This window comes from Cyanistes caeruleus, chromosome 12 (assembly GCF_971803275.1).
Source record: "Cyanistes caeruleus chromosome 12, bCyaCae1.hap1.1, whole genome shotgun sequence".
In the NCBI taxonomy this organism is placed as follows: domain Eukaryota; kingdom Metazoa; phylum Chordata; class Aves; order Passeriformes; family Paridae; genus Cyanistes; species Cyanistes caeruleus.
This window is the reverse complement of record NC_141712.1, coordinates 939,213-967,070: the sequence shown is the minus strand read 5'-3', so window position 1 is coordinate 967,070 and position 27,858 is coordinate 939,213. Positions and strand designations below refer to the sequence as shown.

The 27,858-nt window shown below is 44.3% G+C and overlaps 1 protein-coding gene and 1 long non-coding RNA gene across 8 annotated transcripts; one reads left to right on the top strand and one right to left on the bottom strand.

Annotated features, from left to right (window-relative positions):
• Positions 1-922: 922 nt before the first annotated feature.
• LOC111934846 (uncharacterized) lies at positions 923-3,881 on the bottom strand. The gene is made up of 2 exons (XR_002867442.2): positions 3,814-3,881; positions 923-2,371 (listed from the first exon to the last, which is right to left on the bottom strand). It is a non-coding gene; the product is annotated as an uncharacterized LOC111934846 (long non-coding RNA).
• LOC111934845 (uncharacterized) lies at positions 2,367-23,306 on the top strand. 7 transcript variants are annotated; one of them, XM_086848284.1, is made up of 5 exons: positions 2,367-3,921; positions 5,706-5,826; positions 13,518-13,639; positions 19,546-19,701; positions 22,226-23,306. In XM_086848284.1, the coding sequence occupies exons 1-2, from the start codon at positions 2,991-2,993 to the stop codon at positions 5,753-5,755; spliced, it is 981 nt and encodes a 326-aa protein (XP_086704410.1). In that variant the 5' UTR covers positions 2,367-2,990; the 3' UTR covers positions 5,756-5,826; positions 13,518-13,639; positions 19,546-19,701; positions 22,226-23,306. The 7 variants fall into 7 exon arrangements, 5 of the variants coding, with proteins under 5 accessions (XP_086704410.1, XP_086704409.1, XP_086704408.1 ...); XM_086848283.1 differs by lacking the exon at positions 19,546-19,701; XM_086848282.1 differs by lacking the exons at positions 19,546-19,701; positions 22,226-23,306 and adding an exon at positions 14,537-16,549.
• The last annotated feature ends 4,552 nt before the right edge of the window (positions 23,307-27,858 follow it).

The following is a 27,858-nucleotide window of genomic DNA, read 5'->3' as shown; positions in this document are numbered from 1 at the left end:
CCCCATGAGGTTTGAGGGTGGTAAGGGCTGCTGTGCCCTTGTCACTGTAATTTAGTGGGAGAAAAAGAAGCTGCTTGAACTGCAGGTCAGGGCTTGGACTCGACTGGTCCCTTAGGTGCTGGGCAACATGAATTTCCTCACTCCCAGCTTGCAACAAATCACAAAAGGACCACATTAACTCCTAGATCTTCCCAGGCTAAAATCTACTCTCCAGTGAACCTAAAAGGTGGGGAGACAGCGAAAGCCAGAGGCATTGCCATCCCTTGAGATATCTGGTATTAGCCAGGATCCCATCCAGTGGCACTAAATGGGACTCCTGGGGAGTCTGAAAGCCTGGGCTAAATTGCTGTCATCTGGCTTCCATGTGGACAGCCCCTGATTCTTGCTGAATCCCCCCCAGCTGAAGTTCCTGGGCCTAAAATAACATTCTTTATCTCCCTCATCATATTCAAAACTATTTTGCTGTAAACCACCCCCTCAGCCTGGCCCCAGTGATTGATGGAGTGTTCTGCCAAAATTCCCCCCCACACACCCCCCCATCCTGGCTTCTTTACGCAGCCAGTTCTCCTGAAGGGCTGCAGAAATGGGGAGGGAGAGCCAGGCTGCAGTGGGTAATTCAGTCCTGTGCTGTCAGCAAGAGGGACTGAAAACAGTCTCACCGAGGAATGTAAAATCATCTGCAGTAATGTCTCCTGATACCAGGATAAAAACGTGCTGATAAAATTGTTCTTCATAAAGAAGGATAATATTAATAATTTTAAGGACTTCTATAGCCAGTTTAAACTTAAATGAGCCCTTTATTGCTCTCCTGCAAAGCACAATCAAAGAGCTCATGCTCTTTCAATAAACTCCAGGGTTCTTAAAGAGAGAGTTTAGTCATGGATTGTTCCTGCAGTGAAAGTATGGAGGTAAACAAAAGGGATTTTTTTAAATTTACTTACTTTTATTTAGAACAACCCATTCAGATGAAAAGTGTAGCTTTGGAAGCATCACCTCCGTCTACTGAAAGCATCGTGCTCTGAATTGTAAAAATCCAGAGGCCAGAAGCCTGCTCTGTGTTATGGAATTAGTGTGTGCAGTAAAACACAACTGCTTCCTGATGAACATTTTATCAGCCTTCCCTGGGCCTCACCAGGCTGGGCTGGGGCTATTTACTGCTCCTGTCTCCCTCCAAGCATTTGCCTTTGGAAGCAGCTCTGGTCTGCATCAAAGTGCAGGAACTTTGGAATGTGACGATAAATAAATCAATCAGTGCTAATGAACCTGGTGGTGGCTGCCTGGTGGCCCCAGCTGCCCCCAGACTGGCTTGTGCCATGGCCCTGGGGCTGGGCAGGAGGGGCTCAGGTGACAATAGGGAGGGGCAGAAAGACTTGGAGCAGCCTCACTTTTCTGTCCCCTCTAAGTTTAGAAACCAAATATTTCATTTTCCTCTCCTCTCCCTGTCCTTTTCCTAACTGGCCCATTTTTGTTATCAATAATGACATCTATACTTTATTTTCATGGAGAAAAAACATTCCTTCTTTCTTGTAGAACTTATGATTGATGGTCATTAGTCTCATATTAAAAGGCAATTTTGTTTTGGGATTGTTTTTGGTTGGTTGGTTTTGTTTGCTTATTTTGAAAAAGGATTTTCCCTTTCTTTAAAAAGGCAAATTTTGCATTTTGATCAAAGTATTTTCTTGGGGTAATCCAAAGCTGTGTCCATCTGGTGGTTTGTGGGTTGGATGGATGATTCCTGAGGAAAGAGTCTCTCAAGCTGCTAAACTATTTTGGAGATTTTCTTTGTAGACAGTATGTACCCAATAACCAAAGGGCATAAGGTGCTGTTGTGTCCAAGACGTCCTAGAAACTGAATTGACTTGGGATTGTAGCTCTATAATAGGTCAAAAATAAAATCCTAACATCATGGATATAAATGTAAAACTTATATTAATTTAAAATGGGCTGTGATTTCACTTTCTACTGTTTCATCCTGGCTATACTGATCTTTTCCCCATCAAACCTGAAGAAAAAAGAATCATCTTCTCAGACATAACTCTATGGTAAATCTTTGTAATATTTGTTGTGTGGACTAAGGGAATTTTTTACTAGCAGTAATAAAAAATGCTGATTTTTTTCTAAAAGTGTTCATCTTTGAAAGCATTGAAGAACACTGCAAGCAGTAAATTTAGCACTACTAGCCTCTGTTTAAAGGTAGGAAAATTGAAGAACAAATTTTAGTAAATAAGTTGCCAAAGAGCCATGGAAAATTGGTGGCAACTTTTCATGTCTGAGCCATGAATGTACTGTTTGTTCCATAGAATAAAGCCCCTGTAGCTCTTCCTTGCCCAGAAAAAAACATCAGCCTGGCCTCTAGATCTCCAACAGCACTCTGGAAGGAAAAGAAATAAAAATGAGAAAAAAAAGTCACTTTTTTTTTTTTTTAAATAAATGCCTCTAGCTCCTTATTCCTTCTATCAATATTCTAGCAAAGAGACCGAGAGTTCCAACTTTAAAAAGGAATTGCAATAAACAAAGTCTCCCCTAATGTCAGCTCAGCGTTCCGTACAGCAAGTCATGTGGGCAGGAAGATTGGTGGTTCTGATATCTGGATGTTTGTAAGGTCTTTAATCAAGACATTCTTCCAACTCATAATTCAACACCGCAGAGTGAAATACAGAAGGTAATTGAAGCTGATTGATAAAATACGGATTTCCCCTCCTTGGAAGAAAGTTAAAGAGTACTTAAGGGGGAGAAACCCCAGAGCATTCGCAGTTCAAATGAAAAATATGCTGACATATTTCTTCCAGGAAAAAAATAAATAAAGATAAAAGTTACAGAAAAAAGTAGGTGACAATAATTAGTTTGTTGTTTTAAATTAGGAGGTCTCCTGGGCCAGATGTTAGTTGTCAGGGAGCGATGCCCCCTCCTGAGACATGTAATGAAACTAGATAGCCAGGGGCCTCGGGGAAAAAAATGGGCTCTGTGTTTGGAGATGTCATTTGATTACAATGCTCTCGCCTTTTGCCGGGAGCAGCCTGTGGCTGGGCATGGCAGGGAGCAAGGAGAGCAGGAGAGCGTGCGGGGATGGATGGAGGGATGCAGGCAGGGAGCTGCGGTGCCCCAGCCCGGCCCGGCCGGGGACACCGAGCCGGCCGAGCCCGTTGTCCTGCAGGGGCCACCGGCCGGGCACGAAGCACAGAACTGTCCGGACTGTCCCCGGCACTCGGCGGACTGCGGGGCTCTCCCGTTCCCCGGCCCCGGGCACGGTTCTCCGGGCGCCGGGAAGCTGCACGGGGCCCTCAGGGCCGGCCCGGGCCGGGTCACCCTCCCAGGGGTGTCACCCTCCCAGCGGATCACCCTCCCAGAGGCTCACCCTCCCAGGGGTGTCACCTTCCCAGAGGTGTCACCCTCCCAGGGGTGTCACCTTCCCAGCGTGTCACCCTCCCAGGGGTGTCACCCTCCCAGGGGTGTCACCCTCCCAGCGGGTCACCCTCCCAGGGGTGTCACCCTCCCATGGGTGTCACCCTCCCAGCGGGTCACCCTCCCAGGGGTGTCACCTTCCCAGCGTGTCACCCTCCCAGGGTTGTCACCCTCCCAGGGTTGTCACCTTCCCAGGGGTGTCACCCTCCCAGGGGTGTCACCTTCCCAGCGTGTCACCCTCCCAGGCCCAGCCCTGCCTCCGAGCCAGCCGAGCCCCGGGCACGCCATTCCAGCGCGGGGCCCTCAGGCCGGGTCACCCTCCCGGGGCCGGCCCAGGCCTCGGTGGCACCCGCGAGTCCTGGGGAACCGAGCGGGCTCATCCCGGGACAAGGATGCTCCCACCAGCAGCACCTGCTCCGAAGCACTGCCGGGATATTCCACATTCCACACGTTCTGGATCACGTTCAGCACTAGTCGGGCTGGATGGGAACAAAAAGCGCTCCAAACTCTGCTTCAGAGGTGCATATCGGCCGGTGCTTTGCCAGCGTGCAGGATGGCCCGCTGCAGCCACTGCAGCAGATCAGAGCCCTCGTCTGTGTCTCCAGCCACACTTACATCGCTTACCTTTCACTTTCAGTCCTGCCTCTGTCTTATTTCACTGCTAGAATAAGGACAAATATTAACCTGATTTCGCATCAGGGATAATACATTTTCCAGCGTTTGCATGGAGCTGTGTTAACTTATTAAAATATTTCTATGCTTCAGGAGCTGCAAATGCTAAGATGATGAATATAGAAAAATATATGTTTTGCAAAAGTTCTGCCACTCAAAACTATTTTCCAAGACTTAAGTGTTTCAGAGCCAATTAACTTTGAAAACAGCATTTGCATTTACTTTATCTCAGTGGGGTGAAGGCCTGAGTTGTTTTTGATTTATTATTGTTTAGGGAATGATTGAAAAATAAATCTTTTTAAAAGTGACTCATTTAAGGTGCCCACATGATGCACATTTTAGTATCTGCTCTAAAAGGTGTGCCAGCAGCATTCTGCAGTTTAACAGCTTCTAACTGGTTTAATAAAGTGCAGTTTGCATTTTTACTTCCCAGCATGAGCACTGTATTGTTTCAGATGATACAGCTGCTGACTTTTAATCAAATGGCAATTTAAGAGACATAAAGACATACCTCCATCTCATTCCCTGGCTGGAATTTCAGCACACAGGAATTCCGGAAGGAATGTTACTGCAGATTGTGGCACTTTTAAGCTCTCAATTGGCTTCTGGGTGATGATGAGATCTTTTTCATAAACACACCTGCTATCCAAAAGTTACAGGATTTTTCCATTAATTATATAAGATTACTTCAAGTTTATCTAATGGCTCTCTGGGACTCTGTCCTGGCTGCACTGGGAGTAGAAGATGCCTGGGACTTTGCAGGTTTAATCCTGGTGTCTGCAGTTTTCAAAGAACCAGAAGTTAATTAACTATAGCTGAAGGAATACTTTTGTACAGGAGTCAGGGTGAACCATCCACACATATCCCATGGAGTCAAAGCTCCCAGCTGGTTGTTTGTTAGGAGTATTTTATAATGTTGATAACTGCTTTAATTTCTCAAACATGCCACTAATTGGATAAACTAGGGGTGAGTTCTGTGGGCATTTTGGGGTTTTATTCAAATTGCAGTTAAAGAATTCTTTTTAGCTAGTGTTACAGTCAGAGTAACGTTTTAGGAAGTGCTCTCATGACTGAGAAGTCTGTATTTCATTCTAAAAATTGACTTTGACACTCCTAGGACCACTTGAAAATCCAGACCATTTTGAAAACATTTATATATATAAATAGGAATTGTATGTGGAAAATAAACACCATGGAATCCCTTTCAGTTGAAAGTTGTCAAGCAGGATGCAGTCCATTAGAAAAGAGTGGAAAGCCCAGTGACAAGCAGGACTGGGTATTTTATTATTTCTCTGCCTCAGCACACATTTTTTGGCACAATGTGTCACAAAGGTTTAGGCAGGAGATGCAGGCTCAGAGCTGACTCTGTGGTGTGTTATCCTCCTCACATGGCAGGAGAACCCCCTGATCCACTGCCAGCACTGCAGCAAAGCTTTGCTGAAGGCACTGATGCTTTCACTCTTTTTTGACTGTTTAATTTACTTAAGGGAATGAGGAGTTTCTTCAGACATTCACCACTTTTGGTGGCAGTGCTGGGAGTGTGAGGAGGCTTTGATCTGCTCAGACACTGTGATAAGATGGGTGCACTCCCTTAGATAAACGGACTGATTTGCTTTTGCCTTTCTTAACAGGAAATGTGTTCATTGCCCTGAAGAATGTGGGAAAACATGCAGCCCTCTGAAGATTCCCTTGTGCAGCTCTGGGACTGGTCTGGCTGGATTTTCTGTTGCTTACTTTATAAATACATGAAAGGTGATTGTTGCTTTTACACTTTTGTACAGGAATGCCCCAGCTCAGTCATTATCTAACTGTTGCCTTCCCTTTCTTTCAAAATCCTTTCCTCTTTTTATTTTTCCCCTCTTTTCCCCCCATTTCTTTTCTCAGTGTTTAAATCCAGACTAAAATCCACTCCCATTATTCTTCTGCAGCTTGATTTCATGCCCACCCCACATCCATCTCTTGCAATGCTCAGGCTGCAGGCTCGGGACAGCTTCTTCCTCATTTTGACTTCTGATTTCTTCCTTTTGTTCCTCTGATGATGTGGCAGAGCAGAAGACAGCTTGGAAGTTCTATTTTACAGTTAAAAGCAATATCCCACCATAAATTTAATGTTTGTTATTTTTGTTGTACTCTTCTGGATCTTGTGAACATGCTGAAAATTTTTGATGAAACAGAAACTTTTACAATCCTCTCAAGAGATTTGGAATTTTAGCTGATCTTCTTCCATTGTCTGTTTCTGTTGACTGAACTGCAGTTGTTCTCAGTTTTTTCTTTTTTTGCTTTTTTCCTCTCTTTTTGATGTATTTCAAAACACACTTAGGCTGAAATATCCCACCCCACCCACACAGACAGCAAAAGTCTCTGCAAATTCTTGAATGGCTTTCACATGTCCTGCCTATTCAGGCCTGATCTTATATTTTTATATACATCATATTAAAGGGAGGAACAATGTTTATGTTTGAAGGAGCAGGATTATCTTTTCCCAAAATCTCCAGTTATCAAAGGATGTTGAATAATGGCAATTTAGACACTGGTTTAGCTACAGTGCTGTAGATAAGCTACTTCTACGAGATGTTTTCCTTTATACAGCTGAAAATAACGGTTGGAGGTCTTTCGAAAGAGCCTGGATTCCTTATTCTCATTTTCTTTTAGTGCAACTGAAGTTCTTAGACCTCTTAAAGAGCTGTTGCTTTCCTTGCTGCTTCACACCCTCATTTTCAGAGGGAATGTGCTGATAACCCATCTCAGCATTGTTATGCCATTTCTCATGATGAATTCTCTGTGCTTCTGCTGGTACTGGAAGTGATGGAAGATTTATGAGATAAAGAAGAGGGACTGTGGGCCAGCAGGAATAAAATCAGACAGAGAGAGAGAACAGCCACCTCAGTGGGCCTGTTGCACCTCATGCCACCAGAGAACACCTGCTGGGAGATCTCATCCAGCCTCAAGCTAAACCCTGATGTTTGTGGGGTGCCCTGTGTCTCCCAGTTCCCCCTGCTTTTCTCCCCATCCTCACAAGTTCTTGGTGCAGGGGGGCCTCTCTCTGGATGATCCTTTACTCCTCAGTTTGGTGTCTGTGGGAAAGTTTGTGCTGAGTTGTGCCCATACCCAGGCCAGGCAGAAATAATGCTGGTGCCTCAGGGACTGGCAGAAATCCCAGTGCCCTGTAAAAATGACCCTTCAGATGGTGGTACGTTGATTAATTTGTAGCTTTCTGTAAGTTTTAGAACTTTGTGAAAATGCCTAGGAGCTGTCATATCATTTACAAATGTAGTCACATTAAGACCTGGAACGATGGAGCTGCAGCCTGTTCCAGGTAGAGGGAAGGGACCTCTGCATTCCTGTAAAGGTGCCTCAAAGAAAGATGGAGAGAGGGTATTTACGGGAGCCTGGAGTGCCAGGACAAGGGGGAATGGCTTCACACTGACAGAGAACAGGTTTAGGTTGGATATTAGGAGGAAACTGTTCCCTGGGAGGGTGAGGAGGCCCTGGCACAGGGTGCCCAGAGCAGCTGTGGCTGCCCCTGGATCCTTGGAAGTGTTCAATATATCATGGGTCTAAAATTCCTTGGCCAGGAGTATAAAAATGTTAGCTAATTTTATTTTATATTTGACTCCCCAAAAGAACTTTTAGTTCTCTGGAGCTTGGGTGAGACCCATTTTTCCACATGGATCTTATCTCCAGATGCAGTCCCCAGTTCAGGACATATACATCCCAGCATACAATATATTTTTTAAAGAGAAGTACCTTATTAAGATGTTTCCTGAAGAGGGAGGCAGTTAGGAATGTTTTTAATTGCTTTCCTGAACCAGTGCCATGGAGCTTGGCTGCTGTACTACATTCCATAGTAAACCCTCTGATTTCTCAGCATCTCTTACAGCTTCATCCCCATCCAGTCTCCTCAGCTTCTCCTGTCAGCTTTTTCTGACACAGCATTTGGAGGCCTGTGAAGAAAGGAAGCTGATTTTTTTCATCTTCTGATTTTTGGGAGCTGAAGGTCCTCAGTTCCCTGCAGCTCTTATTTCAGTGTGGACTCAAGAGCACTGCAGGTGGGAAATTGTAGCAAAGTATAAAAATATGAAAATGATACTGAAAATGCTGCCCAGCTCCTTTCTTCCCCATGTGTTTCAGTGACCATCTTGATTGTTTCTGGGTTTCACAAGTCTGAATCCTGATTTTGACTTTGGGGTCAAGCCATATTCAGCAAGATGGAGCAGAGATGTGGCCACAGTCTGACCTGCAGAGAGGAGGAAAAAAGTTGAAAAGGCTCTCATGTGCTTTGCCTTGGCAGAGCGGGCACCAAGTTCAGGACTGGGGCCACCAGAACCATCCTCTGTAACATTCAGTTGGCAGGAGGGTGATCTCTGCAGCAAGAGGAAAGGATTTCACACAGTGAAATATGAAAAAAACAAAAACCCCAACAACCAAACCTTTTTACGAAGTAGCTTGCCAAGAATTCAGAGAGGATAAAAGCAACAGGTCCGACTGGAAATTCCTTTGTTCTGTGAGCAGCCCCTTTGGAAATTGCCCTGCAGATGGGCTCCAATGCTGTGAAGCGTTTTCCTGCTGTTGGAATATCATGTAAATGGATGGAACAAACCATTGCAGGCTTTACATCAGCATGTGCATGTGTTCTGGAGAGGAAGGAAAAAAGTTGAAATAAAGAGTTGGTTTATTTCCCTGTCTTCTCTCTTAACTCTGTGATTCAGACTGTCCTTCCCTCTTGTGGCAGAATGGGAGACAAGGAAATGCTCCAGTAACCTGGAACATCAGTAATTAGCATTAGTGAGAAGTCCCGGGAGAAGTGGAGTGTGGAGAGACACTGTAGAATTAAGGAGGGAGAGTTTCCACTTTAGCTCCAACTTAAAAGCTTACTTTTCTTTTAAAACAATGTTTGCTTTCAGCTTATGATGCCAGATGTCTGTTTAGCACCAAAGTTGTATTTTTAGGAATGTCAGCCCCTTAGCTCTCAATGAAATGATGCCGCAGTCATTCATTCTGAAAGTGCAATGCTATTTTCGTGTGCTGCTCAGGGACCAAAGGCACCTCCCAAGTTGCAAGTACCAGGAGAGAAGTGGAGAAGTGAGAATCCATAAGTGATGTGTTTCATGTTTTACAGCTGCACAAATTCCAGGACACTGCATTGGTCATATGTCATTGTATCATGGGATGTGAAGAGGTATTCCCACTTTTCCAGTGCTGTGAGTGGTACAGCAGAGGGAAGGAAACACTTGGATCTCAGAGATGAGCAAACCCCAGAGCATAAGGGGCAGCTCCTCTGTTGCTCTGCAGGCAGCCCAGCAGCTTTTCACACAGCCCATCTCTGTGGCCTGTAACACCATGTGCGTTCTGTGGTCAGGAGAGCAGCTGCTGCCTGACAGAGCAGGGTGTGAACTCTGCATTTCTTCAAACAGAGAACTTTCCAGAAGGTTTTTCTTATGGAGTTAAGGATCACAGAAGGGTTTGGAAAGGACCCTAAAATCACATCCACCCCTGTGCCACCCCTGCCATGGCAGGGACACCTCCCACTGTCCCAGGCAGCTCCAGCCCCAATGTCCAAGCTGGCCTTGGGCACTGCCAGGGATCCAGGGGCAGCCCCAGCTGCTCTGGGCACCCTGTGCCAGGGCCTGCCCACCCTGCCAGGGAACAATTCCTGCCCAATATCTGACCTGAATTTAGTTTGAACCCATTCCCTGTGTCCTGTCACTGCAGTTCCTGAGGAATTGTCTCTCTCTGGGGTCCCTGCAGACCCTGGGAGGAGCTCTGGGGTCTCCACACAACCTTCTCCTCTCCAGGCTCAGCAGCCCCAGCTCTCCCAGCCTGGCTCCACAGGGGAGGTGCTCCAATCCACTCAGCACCTCCATGGCCTCCTCTGGACTTGCTCCAACAGTTCCATGTCCTTTTTGCGTTGTTTCCACAGATCAGGGTTGTTTTACAGAACTCTCCAGCATTTTGTACCTCTTGTACCATGTGGAGCAAAGGAACATAGAGCACATGGGAGAAAGCACATGCATTTTGGACTGGGCTCTTGCTGTGACTTGTGATGAACATCAATGGAAAATGCTTTTAATTAGGATAAAGTGTATAGGGAAGGATCAAGTTTAGACAGAGTCAGAAGCAAAACATTCTGTATCAATTCATGGGTTAACCCACCATAAATCTTGTAATCCCCAATCCTCACCAGACCCTCATGAGTACCATGCCAGGGGCTGATTGCAACAATCTTCAGAAAAAGGGCAGAAGTGAGTGTGTGGTGAGAGGGAAGACTTGATAAAGGGATATTGCACATCAGAGTTGGGCTGGACTGGAAATCCTCTGCAATATTTATTTCCAAAGCATAAAGATTATCTCGGTGAAAATCATAGTTTTCCAGGTTGACAATTTCATTTTAGTTCTACTTGATCTACTTTTCAGACACTTGGGAAATCAGTGTAACATCTTACCTCCCCATGCCAAAATGGGAGCTTTTAGATGGCTAATTTGCTCTGCATGCTTTCCAGGATGGGATACACTTAGGGCTTGTTGTGAGGAGAGTTTTTGCATTGCTGCGTGGCCAAGCCCTGTTTAATGCTGGTGTGATGCAAAGGAGATCCTAGAGGAAGTTCTGAGGGGTCGCCTGAAGTGTCTTTTTTACTGTTTTCATATCAGTGAGTCTGTATTGTACCAGATGAATATCAAGGAATTGTTGAGGTTGGAAGGGGCCTCTGGTGAGCATCTGGTCCAGCCCCTGCCCAGGTAGGGTCACCCCCAGGCAGGTGACACAGGTGGGTTTTGAGTGTTTGTGAGAAGGGGCTCCACAATCTCTCTGGGCAATCTGCTCCAGTCTCTGTCACCCTCAAAGAAGCTTTTCCTCACATTCAGATGGAACATCCTGTGTTCCCCTTTGTGCCCCTTGCTCCTTATCCTGTAGCTGGGTACCACTGAGAAGTGTCTGGCCCCATCATCTTCAGATATTTGTGTGCATTGATTGGGTCTCCTCTCAACCTTCTCCAGTTTAACAGGCCCAGCCCCCTCAGTGTCTCCTCACTAGAGATGCTCCAGCCATACCTCCATCTTTGCAGCCTTCAATATCTGTGATTTCCCCTTGAAAGAAGTAGAAGAGTGAACCTTTAAGACTTGTTTTCCAAGAATCAATATTCAGAAAGGCTACAATGCTGCTTATGACATTTTCACCTAAACAGAACCAAATGTGTTCTCCTGGGGCAGAGCGGTGTCAGCGCAGCCCCGTGCTGAAAGCACAGAGAGCAGCTAAAACCCTGCACCTGGAAAACCCTTTTGTAATGTTCTCTGGGCTCATGACCTGATAATTGATTAATTAATGTCTCTAGAGAACATTAAAGGAAATAAAGTTTTGCAGGTGTGCCCTGAAGAGCTGTATGAAAACACTGCTTGGGTTTTCTTTGGGGGAAAAGGGTGGTTTCTAGAGTCCCTATAGTTTGCACAGCAGCCTAACCTGTAGCACACAAGGAAGCAGGAAGGCACTGAAAGCTGAATTACAATGAAATTACCTCTGGAGTTAGGATATTTAGGAGTATGCCAGTGCAAAACACTGCTTAAGGTTCTGCTGCAGTGATGTCTATGAAGGGTCAAACACATTTGGTCTGAGGGTGATGCTTTCAAGCTCAATAAATATGTTGGTTGGAGACCTCCTGATTATTGTTAAGCCCCAAAATGCAGCTTTTTAAAGGGTTTACATCTAAACTGACACCTCAGCATTGATCAGAACTGATCGACCAACGCTGTGATGGACTTGGAGAAAAATGTGAATAAACAAAGGAAATTCATTGCTGCTTCTCTCTCCAGTGGGAGTGCTGAGCTCCAGGCAGCCAGGTGAGAACTCACTGGGCTGGGGCCACAAATCTGAGTTTGGCTGAGGGTCACATCTCTGCTGATACACAGAGGCAAATTGGAAGGCAATACAGCAGTAGCTGGAGCCCAAAGGGTTTATTTTTGCTGCTGAGAAGGAGATTGCCAAAGCTTGCTCTGCTGGGAAATTAAAAATAAAAAAAAAAAAGTTTTGTAAACAGAGTTGGGTTACAAAGAAATAAATAGAAGTTGTGGGTGATTTGATCTTCAGCAGGAGCACAGCTATACCTGGTTAATTGTATGGGGTAAATAGGTAATTTCACAGATATTTGCACTGATGGCCACTTGTGAAGGAAAGATGGGAAAACTGAAAGCTGCAGCATGGAGCGGATAGAGGGGTCAAATCAGAGGTGAGAGTAGAAAATGCTTAGTATTTATCAAGTCACCTTGTATTGGCTGCTGGTTGGAATGACTTCATCTGAAATGTAACAGAACTCTTAATTCTCTCTAAAGATGTAGAAAGTTAAATACTTTAAATGAAATTATACATGTGCTATTAATTTGGCCTCATTAAGTATTGAGAACTACAATTTCAAACATTTGACTTCTGATTTGTTCGTTTAAAAAAAAAAAATATCCAGGCATTGGTTTACAATTGTTAATTAGAAGCCAAGCAATGAACTGCTTCTACCAGACCTTCGTAAGGAAATCAGAGAATGCAGGTTATGAATGGGATCAGAAGTCTTGCAACACTATGCACAAATTGAAACCTGATTTTTGAAATGCAGAACTATGGATCAGGAATTATCTCTTTCCTCTAAAATAAATGTCAGTGTCACTGGATGAGATGAGGACCAGGCTCATGTCCTGTTGATTTATTTCAGTGGAGAAGAAACCACATTACTGATCTTTGTTTGCAGAAGAACTTCTTGTAGCTCTTGGACACTTTCTCAGAGCATTTTTCAGCTGTTTCTAGCCCTGCCTATGCCTGTGTTGTTCCAGCCCTGACCTTCCCTGGTTGCTTGCCCTTTTCTCCTGCCCCTGTCCTTCCCTGGAACCAATTTCTTTCAAACACCTTTTCTCAGTAACCTCTGAACTCCTGACTTTGCCTCAGCCTTGTTTATCTTTCCTTTGGCAGATAATGCATATTTCCTTGTGGTTTCTAAAATAATTCATTCAGTTACAGCAGTAATTTACAGCTGTTTAAGAGCTGGTACCAGTTGCACTGTTACTGTCCCACTTGCCACAGAGTTTTTTCCTCTTTTTGGTTCTGGAAGCTGGGTTTGGGTTGCGCTTGTTTTAAAATTGGGTTTGCTTTTTAACTGAAGTTAGGCCTTATGTAAAAGCTCATTCATATGCATAAATGTTTCACAATCAAATCATTAGTGTTGCTGCTTAACAAATAAGGGGAGAAAATTAGATTTTAAGGTTTACTTTTAGGTGCTTCCATAAGGATCATGCTTGACAATGTAGCCATGGGAAGTTCTGGGCTCATTTAGGGGCTTTGTGCTTCTGCTTGGTTTCAAAGTTTAGAAGTTTAAAGTGTGGATGGTAAAGGAAGGTCATAAATAATTTTATTATAATAAAATTTCAGAGGGAATAATTTTTAAAAACTAACATGGAAACTCTGTGTTTAGAGGTGTAAACTAATCCAGCATCCCAGACTTGTTTTGTGCTGCTGTGCCCACAACCTCTGCTCAGGGCCGGTGCAGAGCTGTAGAGAAAGGCAGCACCTGGAAGAAAACACCATCACAGCCAGGTAGGGACACAATTTGATTTTCTCCTTGTGTTCAGTAGGCAGCAGAGCAGTGATGATGGGAACAGGGAGGGTTCAACCCACACACCAGAAGAGTTTTGCCATTCTTTGACCTGAGCTCTGAGCTCTCCCATAAAAGCACTCAGCTCCTTTTCCATTGAATGTTTATTCACTGCTGCTGTCAGAACACCGAGTGATTTTTGGGTAAGTTCTGTGGCCTGTTTGGAATGCAAATCTTAGGGAAATACCTAAGCTGTGGAAGCAGCCCTCCCTCCCCATGGCACTGCCATATTTGCTCTGTTCCTTCCAGGATAGCTGGAACTCAATCCCAAACAGCAACACATGGTGGCACTTCATAAACTCCACGGGTACTGGGAACCTCCTGGGTTTCTCCTGCTGCTCTGGGAGGCAGAAGTGGGCAGGCAGCAGAGATGGAGGGCACACACAGGGAGTGCAAGGAGCTGGGTGCAGCTGGAATTGCATCAGCATTTGTCCCATCGCTGAGTTCAGAACCTTCACACCTTGTGTTGTGGCTTCTGACAAGGAAAGTGCCACCATCCTGGTTCACCCTGCAGCAGAGCCCACTTCTACACCCTCCACTAACTGCACTTCAGTAGAGATTTTACTGCTGCCTTTCAGCTTTTTTCTCCTCTGGAAGTAGACTGCTCTCTCTTCCTCCCAGATATGGTGGGTGTTTTAAGGGGCTTTCCTTTTCTGACAGAATTTGGCATGTGGAACTCCCAGTGAGTGTGATGAGGATTCCACAGGGGCTGGCTGTGATGGGCACAGCAGAAGGCAACTCATGCCACCCCCACTGAAAGGGAATTCGGGTTTGTTTGTAGGATGAGAACTATGTTGCTCTCAGAAACTGAGGAAACGTCACTCTTGTTCTCCTCACAGGTACATGTTCTGAGGGATGGGAGAACTTTTTAAGTGCCAGATGTGCAGCCTTCATCCCTGATAGCTGAGAGTCTGGTTCATTTTCCACATACTTCTTCCTGTAATACCCCTGAGACTGAATAGGACTTTTACTCCCATTTTTTCAGTGCAGAGGTAGGAAATGCTGAGCCAAATTCATTGAGGATGCCTGTGGACAGAGGATAAAGTGAAGGTCTGGTCTCCCAAGTGTTTTTTGACTCCCTGAAAGCAACTATATCAGTTAGGACTGACAGCCCTCTTAAAAATGTATCAGGTTCATCTTGGAAATCGTTGTCAGTCTTAATTTGACCATAATTATTCATGAAAACTCAGATTTTGTGTCCTATATGTCCACCAGAATGCATTTTCATGATAAATTGAAAAAAAGCCCATTTCTTGAGATGGAAAAAAGATTCCAATTGACTTGTGGTTAAGTTTGTCAGAGAAAGAGTTTACTTAACTCTGTTTGTTCAGGATACAAACACTGTTAACCAGAGCTCACTTTCATTATTCCTTGTGAGACCACTGAAGAACAAAAAGTCTTTTCATTGTGCTGAATACATGAAATATTCAGTTAAATCTGGGAAATTTCACTGGCTTTCAATCATCTTCCTGACTTGTCAGAGCAGAAGGTGTGCCAAGGATAGAGGACTTGGTATTTTACCCTGTGTTCTTTCTGTCTCCTTATTTTTTTGGCTTGGAAAACAATGGAAGAAAGATAAGGTTGAAGGACTATAAAGCAATTAAGAACTTTATGTGTCATTTTGATGGAGTCAGTGGTTAGGCTTCACTCACAGACTAGGCTTTGATGAAATCAGTGAAAGGCTTTGCTCCTGACACTGAAACCCTACACGAGTTCTTTTAAATCCATGGAATTCTGTATCTGTTGCATGTGAAAACTGTGTTACACAGCAGATGCCTGGTTAAAGCAAAATTAGGGACAGAAAGTGAAAAAAAAAAAATCATAATTACTTTTTCCCTCCTATTCTTCCTGCCTTTCAAGCTATGCACGTCCAGCTGCTGCTTTCCTCCTTGCTAGTGCACCAGAGCACATTTTACATTTGAAGGTGCAGTTCTGGGGTTGATGTTTCTGAATGGTTACCTGAACAATGGTTAATCCCTGGGGCCAGGATAACCCATCTGTCCCTTTCATTCCAGGCAGAAATCCCTGGTGCTTCCCAGAGCCTTCTGCCCATGCTGTCCTCTGCATCCCTCACGTGTGTCCCACTCCTGTGGCACCAGCCACCTCCCAGCTCTATGTTCCACTCCTCCCAGAGATCACTGTGTTCTTTTCTGCTCAGCCTATGGCAGAAGTCTCAGATAAAATCACCTGTATGAATTACAGGTCAGTGAAGCAGATTTGAGATGACCAGACCCCTTTGGATAATTTAATTTTTAGGGGCCAAACTTGCAAAAATCAGACCTGCCTGATGCTTCCATCTGTAACTGAGGCCTTGACTTAGAATCAACTGTGTTTAGTGGAACAGCAGATGACAAATTTAGAGCATTTTAAGCAAGTGTTGAGATGTGAACATGATGGATTCACCTACAGAAAATGGAAGCTAGACACTCTGTTTCTGTGGTGACATTTCTAAAGAGGCAATTCCATGCCACAGAATGAAATGGTGCCTGATTTTAGTGATGAGCTATGTCAGGGTGTACAACCACACAGTTCCCTCCTCTGTTCAGGTCCCACACTTGGAAGTTGTGAAGTTTTGAAGAAAAACATTGATTTGATCCCCCTATTTTTTCCTTTGCACCTGTAGCTGCTACAGCTGTTTAATATTTTTTTTTGTTATGCACTTGAAAAAAGAGGAAACATCATCACTTTTCTTGTCATATTCTTTTTTTGGGGTTTTTTTTTGTTTTGTTTTTTTGTTGTTGCTTTATACAAAGCCTTTTTTGATTTAGCAGTACTTGTCTGTGCACTTTCATGTTGTTTCTCTGGAATCACTCCCTGTAGTGTGAATAAATGATATTTGTGTCAGCAGCTAATCTCACTCCAAAGCCCGTATTGTTATTAATATGTTTATTCAATACTGTTTGTTCCAGCCCCAACTTACGCATTTCCACGTTCTTTATTCCTGAGTGCCTGGTGCCCATCAATCCTCACCCTCTGCTGGGATTAGGGGGATGAGGGATTACCCGTGCAGAACATCTGTCACTGCTGCTGCTGAAGGAGCTGCAGGGCTGGGGAGGGATGGGGCAGAGCTCAGCCTGGTCACACAGCCAGGGCTGCTGGGCTCGGTCTCACCCCCTCTCCTCTGTGTGGGAACTCTTCACAAGTGTCTGTGTCCAGCACTGCTGCACTCAGGGCTAACCCTTCCCTGTTTAAACAGGTAAAAATGCACAAAAAAGGCTGTTCATTTCAGTGTAAATGCTGGTAGTTTAGTGAAAAAGTAGCTTTGAATAATTATGTCAATTTATTTCCAATATCATCTAGGTTTAGAAAAGCATTTAATCTCTGGAGAATCTTTGCTTCGTGTCCCAGGGTGGGATTTTGCAACATTAGGATGCAGCTGCAAGGAACACCGGTGGCATTCCTGAGAGCTCCTGTGGAGTGCTGGAGCCCCAGGACCTGCACGGACCTGGCTGTACCAGCACTGCTCATATCCTGCTGTAGGCTCACAGGCTGGGGGTGAAAAATCCCCTAATTCCAAACCTCCAACTAGGCTTCAGCTGGAGAAACCTCAGCCTGAACTCTCACTAGCAGTTCCACACAGAAGGAAAACAGGATGAGGGGTTTTTCCCTGATCTTTCTCAGGCCGTGGAGCACTGACCTAGGGGATGGACTCATGATGTCAGAACTATCACCACATTACAGCATTTACTGCTTCTGTGGTAAAAATAACTTTTCTTCTAGAGATTTCTGCAATTTGTCTAAAAGCCTCTTTAAGAACATTTGTTTGAAACTGTAATGTTACTTCCAAATTCCATGTATGAATCAACACAAACTTAATTTGGAATTAGACACAGAAATTCCAGATCATACCATTGGTATTACTTTATAAATTTATTCTCTTGGCTTTGGCCTTGCTGTCACTGAGGCCAAAGCAATTTACACAGGTCACATGTGCTATATTTTAGCTCATTAAATATTCCATGCCTGAACCTGGCTAGTTAGGTATTGCTAAAGTAATAAACTGCTTTATTTCTAAAGTCACTTACTCCTAATGCTCGAGCTCCAGGTGCCTCAGCGTGGACACTTGAAGTTGAAGAGTTTTCCAAATGTCTGTTTTGAGTGTTTGTTTGGTTTATGAGCACCATGAAGACTACTTAAGGCAGTAAATTATCACATATACACCCTCTAAATAAGAATATAAATCTGACAAAAATACAATCTTAGATAGAACGTTTTTCCCTTGGGAGCCTTTAGTCCCTTTCCTGTGCCAAGCCATCCTTGTGCCTACGCAGGTTCCTGTTTTACAGCAAAAGAGCTGAAGCAGTCATTCCTTAGGTTTCTTCTCTTTCCATTGCTCCTGCTTGTCTCAGGCAAAGCTGTTCTTTCAAGCTTTTTGATTGGTGCATAATTAAGGAGGTATATGGGACAATAGCTTCTTATTTTAAAAAGCCATAAAGATTTAATGAGAACATGGCTTCAGGGCCTTCCTCAGTGAGAAAGGGAAAAAAAAGAGAAGAAAAAAGAGGAAAGCACATGTGTTGCTGGTTCCTAGAGAACCCTGCTGCAGCACAATGGAATATCTCCAGACAGACATGGCAATGAAATGCTGAGAGCTTTTGAAGAGGCAGCTAACAACAGGAAGAGAAAAGTACTTAAACCATCAGATGAAATGAGTGCTTTGCAAGGAAAATGATCCAGGCAAAGGGAGGCTGGCACTGACGGATGGTGAACCCTGACATACGTGATCTGCCTTTGCTGTGGTTTGTATCATCACAGCTTCATGCTAGAAACACATCTCTGCTTTCTTGGGCCTTTTGTTTTCTGTGTAATTATTTCCAATTTGTCCCTTGCAATGTCATTTCTCTTCTAATTTTCACTCTGGAGGTGTTTTCCTTTCTTTGCTGCTTTGTTCCAGAAGCACTGTTCTCACATCCCTGCTCTGCAGCTCTTTTAATCTCTCTGAGAGCAAACTGATGCATCATCTGAGACTTCTGTCTGTGATCTTCATCAGAAAGACTGCAAGATTAATTCAGAGGAACAGAGGGATGTGCACCATGTAAAAGCAAAAGCTTTCACAAAATTTCACTGAAGACAAAGGGTTTCAAGTTTGAGCAACGCTGTCTTTTGAGATTCACTGGTCAAGGGAATGCAAATCTGGAGGTCTATTCTTTAGCTGGCCCTTTGCAGCATAAAGTAGCCTTTGTATAATGCTGTGCTGTAATGTAGAAAATTCCTTTCTTACAACGTTGCCTGCAGTAGAATTCATCACCACATGGAAACAGTGGTGTGTGCTAGGAAGATGTGGAAAGAGGAAGCAATATTTATAGATGATATTTATAAACAAACTGCATGTATTAACCAAAAGACAGGATATGCTTCAAACAACATCACATGCTACTGTTATATTCATGTATGTTTAACCACTGTAAAGTATATCCTGAAAGGTGCTGTGAATAGTCAGTCCAGAGTGGTGCTGAACTGCCCAACTTTCGGGAAATCAAATGGGAAATCAAGGCTTTAGCCACCCTCAAACAGAACAAAGGTAGCACACAACTGCTGTGTGAATCACAGAATGGTTTGGGCTGGAATTGACTTGAAAGCCCATCCAGTGCCACCCCTGCCATGGCAGGGACACCTCCCACTGTCCCAGGCTGCTCCAGCCCCAATGTCCAAGCTGGCCTTGGGCACTGCCAGGGATCCAGGGGCAGCCCCAGCTGCTCTGGGCACCCTGTGCCAGGGCCTGCCCACCCTGCCAGGGAACAATTCCTGCCCAATATCCCATCTCTCCCTGTCCTCTGGCACTGGGAGCCATTCCTTGTGTCCTGTCCCTCCAGCCCTTGGCAATTGTCTCTCTCCATCTTTCCTGCAGCTCCTTCAGGCCCTGCAAGGCCACCCTGAGCTCAGCCCAAAGCTTCTCCTCTCCAGGCTGAACCATCCCAGCTGTGGCAGCCTTTCCTCCCAGCAGAGCTGCTCCATCCCTTTGCTCATCCTGGAGCCTCCTCTGGACTCTCTCCAGCAGCTCCAGGTCCAGAAAAATGAACAGAAGGGAACCAAAAGCTCAGAATAAGTGTGGAGCCTTAAGAGAAACAAATGGTGTGACCTTTAGCCCCAAGGCAGACAGCAAGAAAAAAAAACTCGCAACAGCTCTGCCCCTTCCCAGCAGGTCAGGGACACAAACTGCAGAGCAGGGCTGCACCTTGGGCTCTGTCTCCTGCTGTTCTTTGTGTTTGCACAGGACTGGGTGAAGCTGTCTAAACAGAGATGCCTCAATCTAGGTTTGTCTGATAAAGCCCATTTCTGGCCCTCTGAATGCTGTGAATTTTGCGAAGTTGATCCAGAGCAGCTGTAATCAGTGCAAGATTTCTGTCCATTATCCTTGCTGCTTATGGAATTCAGTTTTAAGGTCCTTCCTTTGCAGCATAGAAAACAATTAACTCTCTGTTCCCAATATTTATTGTAAAAACATCCTCTCTGTATGCTCTCCCAGCTATCATATGAAGTAGCTGACTGGATGCATTTCCACACCTTCTACTACAAAGATTGTTCCCAAAATGGATTAATATCCTTTCCAAAAAGAGGATCAAATTAGTCCTGTTGGAATATGTGTAACCACAGGAGTCTCCAAAGCTTTTTAGAGACTTTTTCTAGAGCTTTTAACATTTTATGCTGAAGTACAGAGAAGTCTCTTCTGTTTGATACATATACAAATGATCTGTATTTTCAGAAGCCTTTCTTTTGCTTCAAAAACTTCTTTTGTGTGCCCCTATTCAGCAAATTTCCTGTTCGTGGCCAGAGCAGTTAAAACAAGATATTAACATTTTCAATACATTTTTTCTGTTGTTCTTTAAAGATCCTGACAGTTGTGTTAATGATAGGTTAGCAGCTCAGTTTTATTTGGTACCTTGACCATGCAGATGAACAGATGGATTCACTCACATCCATGCTCTGATGGAAGAGACATCCAATTATTTATCCTTGGTTTCCTGCAGCAGATTGTGCAATGAAAAGTCATTGTAAAAGTCATCTTGTAGTGCCTGGCCTCAGTTTTAGGGTTATCCTCAGCCTCTAGAAACCCAAACACAATGAGTGTTTTGACATGCCAAGCTCTAAAGCTCTCTAAGAGCCTGGGAGCAGACTGTGACTGTGGAAGGTTGGAATGTAACTTAGGATAAAGCAGAAGGGATTTAACCTGTGTAGGGAAAAAAAAAAAAAAAAAAGGCAGTTAAGCAGTTTTCCAGCCAAGGAAACTGTGCTGAGAGAGAGCTGAATTTGACCATTTTATTTTATTCTGCTTTTTCAGTAGGCCTGCTGTTTGGGCATTTGCTGTTGGGGTGTTTGCTAAGACCCTGGGAGTGCTCTGGGAGCTGCTTTGTTCTCTGCTGTCGTGTTCAGTTTGCAGAGGACATTTTAGCAGTCTAAAACTAAAAGATGGAGAAGAGCAGAGGAGGTTCCTGGGCTGCTGGGCCCTTCCCAGCCAGGCACGCAGGGCTGCTCTGCAGGAGAAACCTGTGGCTTACAGCATGTGCAGGCCCTCTGTGTCCCCCCTACCCTCCTCCTCCTCTGGTCCCACCTTTTGTTCTGCTCTCTCACATTCCTCCATGTGCACAGACACTTGTGTGGCAGTTTCTGGTTCTCTTTGAAGCCTAAAAGCATGGTCATGGGTTCTTGTAGGAGAGATGAGTGTTTCATTTGTCCTGATCTGTGCGGTGTTGAATCAGTGCAGAACTACAGTAGGAATTGGTTGTCTTTAAAGTGTAGGTATCCCTTGAGATATTGAGGTCCCTGAGTGTGAAAAAGTGCAAACTTGTGATTCAAGAGTTCACTGCCTGCTATTAAAGTCACGGGATGCTTTCCATTAATGACAGGGGTTTCTGGCTGACAGATTTCCCCCAAAATTTTAGCAACACAGACTCAAAGTTTCGATGGTGGGTGCTAAATACTGTCCTCACAGGCACAGTGGAAGGCTCCAGAATAATTCTCTGCAGAATAAGGTTAAAATAGAGAGAAATAAATGAGATATTTGCCATGCATTGAGCAGTGATGAGAAAACAAAATATCGAGTGAGCATTGCCTGCTGCACTAGGGCAGGGAAAATATGGTGAAGTAGCACAATTGTGAAGTTTATGATTTATCTGTGTAGAGATGCAATGGACAGTTCAAGTTACAGGGTGATGTTGATGGCACTTCCTAACTTCTCAATTTTGCTGTTCCAGCCTTGCTGCTGAGCTCTGTGTGCTTGCAAATGCTTTTCAGTTAATACCAGTGTTTATGAATACCTTTGAATTGGAGGGAAATAGCCAACTTGCTGGGTTCCTAGTGTAAGCCTTTTATGTGACAGTTCTAGCAAGAAATGTATGCAAAGCCATTAGAATGAATGGCATGATTGCAAACTGATTATTGCATGAGAGAGGACAGAATTGGTATTTAGCATAATATTGCTTCCCTTTATGTTTTGAAAACCTTAGTTCTAGGGAATACACTAGAACTTTAATTTAAGCTTAATTGTTGGAATTTAGTGTTGTGCTGAAATGTCAATTTTCATTTCACAGTAGAACTGAAGCTTTACTAACACCATGAGAGTTCTTGCCAGCTTCAGAGGAGAAACTGCTGGAACCCGTACAAACCAGCTAAGAAGTGAAAACCTCTGTTCAGCCTAACATACAGATCATACTCAGACACAAAGTGGGTGTTAGTGTTCAGCAAGTGACCAGCAAAGGTCAGTGTTTGGGATGCCTGCTGCTAGAACAGGAAAGGCCATGCACCTCATTGGAGGCAACTGAAGAGAACCAAGCTTCCCTGAAGGAATCACCCCTCAGGTGGATGTGGGATGTGGAGGACACTCAGGGAAAGTTTTAGTGGTTTTGCATGTGTTTAAAGTTGTCATAATCACTGCTGTCAAGAGCTGCTGCATCAACCATCAAAAATAGTAGTAATAACAAAAGTTTCCATGGGATGGATGGGGTTCACATCAAGAGCTTGTATTGCTGGAGTTGTATCACTCCTGTGTCATGAATGTAATCCTGTTAAGAAAAGTGGCCTCAGACCCCAGAGGCAGCTGTGTGGTGGCCCTTGGCACAAAGCACGTGGTACCAACTCCAGCTCAGTCTCTGGTGTGTCACTGAACTGCTGCCAGCACAAGGCTCTGGCCCACAGCCAGCTCTGGTGCTTTCCTCATTCTCTCAGGGACTTTGGCTCCTTGCAGTGGATGGTGTGCTCTTTAAAACCCCATCCAGGAGATGAGGTGTGACCTTGAACCCCCAGGTCCTGTTGGTACAGACAGGGAGCAGGAAAGAGCAGATGTGTGGAGAGGGCCCACAGCGGGCTGAGGGTCAGACGGAAGAGTTGACAGAAAGAAGAAGCCAGCAGGATTCCTGTGTGTCTGTGAGAAGAAGAGAAAGAAGATAAAGGTAGAGGAAAACAAAGAACATCTGTGCTGTGAAAAACACCATGGAAAAACAAGATCTATCTGTATTTTGGATTTTTGGGGATAGTTTCTCAAAACAGTGCTTCCACCAATGGACTTGAGGGGTGGTGTGGTGGTGGCCGATGAGATGGGGTGCACTATGGGGTCGGAAGGGGATAAAAATGCTGTGTACAGGCACAATAAAGGCTTGGACAAAGTTTCTTATGGATCTGCTTTGTGTCGTGTCGGCTCTAACAGCGACACAGATGCTGCTGAAACCCCTGAGCCTGTGTAGCAGAATTGGGAATGAATCCACAGTAAAAGCAAGGGATGAGGTTTTCTTCTCCAAAAATGCATCCTGTACCTGTTGCACAAGTCCAGCCCTGCATTGACTCTCCTTAGCACCCACAGCAGCTCATTTTGGGCTGTTCTGCTTCCTGCTCCCCTCTGGCTCCAGGGGCTGACTGAGCCAGCTGCATTTTCTCCATTCCCTCTTCCAACAGTTCCAGACTCTTCCTATGGGATCCACCTCTTGGTAGCAGAAGCTTGCACTCGTGCCTCTATCTCTCCTTTATTTTACATCCTTTCTTCTCTTTTAACTTCTGCATCTCCAGGTACTGCATCCTGCATGTGCAGCCTTCTCAGGGTTGTAAATCCCTTCCATCCACAAAATTCATGTCTGGCACAGGCAGATTGTCACATCCCAAGTGCAGTCCTCACTGCTGCCTCTGTCCTGAGGCCTGGTTAGGAAGAGTAGTCCCTGGCTGGAATGGGTCCTGCACTTCGGGCAGCACCAGCCTTTTGGAGTAGGGCTCCTCCTTGCCCTGCTGTGCTCCTGCTGGGCTGTTTGACATGAGGGCTGACTGACACCAGAGAGATGCAAAAGCCAGGGCAGAGGGTGGTGAAAACACAGTGGAAGATCTGTGTGAAATGTGGGAGAGGCACAAAGGCAGGATGGCACTGAGCAAGGCAGAGGAGCAGTGAGGCTGTAGAATATCTGTGTGTGCATGAGGTGCTGTGAGCTGGAGAGGATGTCTGCCTCCAAAGGTAAACAAACAAAGAGGGTTGGGGAAAAATTAACTGTACATGGCCTGTTGAGCAGAAGTGAGTGAGATTGTCATGCCTTTGCAATTAGGAGGAAAGATGGAAAGGCAGTAAGATTTGAACGTGGGAATGAAAATGGCAAAAAAAAATATGGGCAGTCAGGATAGTGTGTGTTGGAGAAAACAGGGTTAAAGAAATGTAAAGAAAGTAGGAAACAGTCCAGAAATTCATAGTTGACATTGCCCCATTTTTTCAATGTATAATTGGAACACTCTTCAGAGAGAGGGAGGAGAAATGGAGTGGGAAAATGCTGTGTATCATGACGCCTCCTATTCTGATTTTAATTATCCTATTGAGGGGCAAGTCATCTCTGCACAGATGGGCCTCCTGCCTCACTCCCTAAAGTGGCTTAACCCTAACCTGTCTGAGGGGCCTAATTATAAAATTATAAGTTTTACAGGTTGAAATGTGGCTGGAAATTACCAGCATGTTTAGATGTGGAAGGATGTAGATATTTTAATAAGCTAATTTTTGTATTCCATTTCCTTTGTTCTGAGCCTGAAGTCTCCATGTGGCTTAGTGGGAATGAAAATCATGGTGAAGATCTTGCTGGGGCTCTGCATATCTAATTTAAAACAAGATCAGTGTGAAAATGGGGCCATCATCTTCCAGATTACAACAAGTGGGGTTCAACCTTATAATGTAAGACTATTCCATCTTACATTTAGAGAAAGAGGAATTAAAAATGCATCCAGGTCTAAGGCAGAAAAATAAAACTAACAGGAGTTTTAGAATGAACACAACAATTAAAAAAATCATAGAACACTTGAAAAATCTGATAGTCAAGTGCCCTTGTTTCTTAGAGAAAATATTCCTCTGGCCCTGCAGGGTTTCAGCAATGCTCAAAGATTAGGCAAATTTATTAAAATATTGATTGGATTTGAATATTATGATGTTAGAGTGACTATCTTGCACTGGTTCTCTTTGGGAAGAGATTTGTTTCTGCGATAGAGAGGGACTGTGCCAGGAGTTATCATGCTGGCATTCAGCTCAGAGCAGCACAAAACTGACTTTGAAGGCCTCTTGTTTTAGCCCTGATGAATTTTTTTTTATTATTCCTTTTTTTTCCTCCCGAGTACTCTTAATGTTTTGCTTTTAAAGAATTATACCCTCTGCTCCTCTGAGTGTTCCCACACAAAGGTCTCCCCTCATAGTTGCTTATTGCTGGGTTTCAGCTGAACAAAGCAGTCAGTTCTTGCTAATTTTAAACCCAAGGGGCTCCTCTTTCTGTACATTTCTTAATTACATGGGTTATTAAATAGGGGGCAGAAACTCAGCAAATTATATGAAAGGGCTGTATACAGTGAAATCAAGCCCTGCTCCAGCCTGACCCACATCCACATCACACACCCAGGCTGCTGAAGGTGAGGAGGAACAAACGCACACTACCAAGGGCTTGGTACCTTCTTATTAAAATTACTGTCAGCTTTCTTAACAGACTCCCTGGCACAGGAATTCCAAGACAGCTGCATGCCTGGAGACTGCAGGATCGATGTATGGAGTCTTCTAGATCTCACAGGCTCTGCAGATCCTGGAGAATGAGTCCCTAACAAACACACACAAACCCCACCTTCTCCCCAAAGCACAGTCCTGCCCCTTACTTGGCATTTCAAAAACTCCTATTTTCTCAACACAGGAAAAACCCACAAAAGGAATCACCAGTGTCCCTGTTGATAAATTCTTTTTTAATGCTTGGTTCAGGTTTTTTCTGCTAAGTTTTATTCTGAGTGTTTTGGGAGGTCTGATGAGTGCTTGGTCTGTTTGTGCTGTGGAATTTTCTGCCATCCCCCCATGTTTGGAGAAATACAAAATTCAACAGCAGCAGAATTTTTGCTGAATCAAGTTTCTTTCTGCCTGTCCCCAAACACGTTCTCTCAGCACACAAGCAGGTGGCATCAGTATTTCCTGTCAGTGTCCCCCTGGATTGTGCTGTCCTGGAGATTCACAGTGCTCACATTTATTAAAGGTGCTGCAGCGAGGAAAAGAGGGATCTGCACTGTTCTTGATTAATAAAAGAACAATAGACATTTATGAATTGCAGCCCAGAACCAGATTAGATGTTAACAAAGACACCCAGATGTCAAAGAGGGGAAGGACAGGAAGAGATTGCCTTGGGCTTGGGGAATATCCAGCACCAGGGATTTTCAGTGGGAATGAGGCAAATCTTTCCCATGGACTATGTGGGTATTGTTGGTCCTGCTCTGGACAGGAGAATAGTGTAGCTGACTTCTGAGACCTTTCCAGCCCTAGCTGTGTTAGGATTTTATGCTGCAGAAAAGAAACTGTGTCCAGAGTTTTCCCATGTACAGGGTCTCTGCCACTGAGGCTTGCAAGGACTGAAAGGGCAGTAAAGCTTTAGTCTTAAAATTTCCCATGAAAGTGCTCAGAAAAATTCTGTTTTACAGAAATTTGTTACTGTGCTTTATTAACATATTTAGTTTGAGATGTGTGTGTATATCTAGTATGGGTGAGCAAGCAAGGCTATAAAACTTAATAATCCAATTGGTCTGGTGTTTGGCTGCTGTGTTTGCATCAAAAAGAATGCCTTATTCATAACCTCTAGTCCTGGTTCTTGACTTGATCACGGATTCTCTCTGCTCTTTCCCCAGACCCAGGAAATTCATGACTTTGTCCTACAAGGCTCTTTTCAGCGTGTAGTTCACAGTTATCTAAATTGTTGTTTCCCTGCCCTTCTTTCCCTTTAACTTTTTGACTCCACTGTCTCTGTGTGGGTTTTGTGTCATTCCAGAGGCCACAGGCAGCTCTGCAAGGTCAGCTCAGTGTTTTCCTTGCCTGCTTCTGTGTTTTGTAGCTTAATGGATGTGAGAACAATCTGCAAAAATCTCAAGGCTGTAAACACTGAAGAGGAGCAGGAATGGTTCCAAGGATATGTGGGAAGCAGTTGACCAAAGGAACATGTATAGTGTGTACTGTGATAAGTATCTTCACAGCTGGAGCTCTGAGAATGGAATATGCTTTCAAAAGACTTTTCAGACCACTTTAAATAAATGATGGAAGCGTTCTGCAGCGTCAGCTCTTGATGGTGCTGCGGCTCTCTCAGCACACTACCAGAGCACATATGCTCATTCCTTCCCCCAGAAAACCAGTTAAAGGGCATGAGAAACCTCCACTGCAGCTGCTATAAATCATAGGGAAAAAATCCTTGGAGTTTTGTTGCTGATTTGAAAATTCGAAGTTGACTCGAGATCTTTATGACTGTTGAATGTCTAAAAAATTCGGCTGTCCTGCTCACCCTATTTGAAGTGTCTGTGGGTGTAAGGCAGCAAATCTTGCTCCCTTCCTTGTAGGATCCATTAGTATTTCCACTTCCCAATATTCCAAACCCAGAAGGTTGTAATGAATTCCATGTAGTTTTCTGCTCCTTGCAACACTGTTTGCTAATGCAATGTGAAAATGCTAATGGCAGTAATAAATTTGGTACATTTCCTATCTTCTGACACAAAGCCTCACTGGTTAAGGTGATAAGGATGTCTTTCCTCTGTGCATCTTTATGGAGCTCTGAGAAGCTGGGCAGATACGGAGCACACCAAGGCATGCAAGAAACAGCCCCTTCTGGAATTCCAGGATTAAAGTCTTGGAGCCCACATGGATCTGTGAACCAGCAGATCTCTTTACCCTGCCTTCCTTCCATTTGAAACTTTCACAGCCACAATT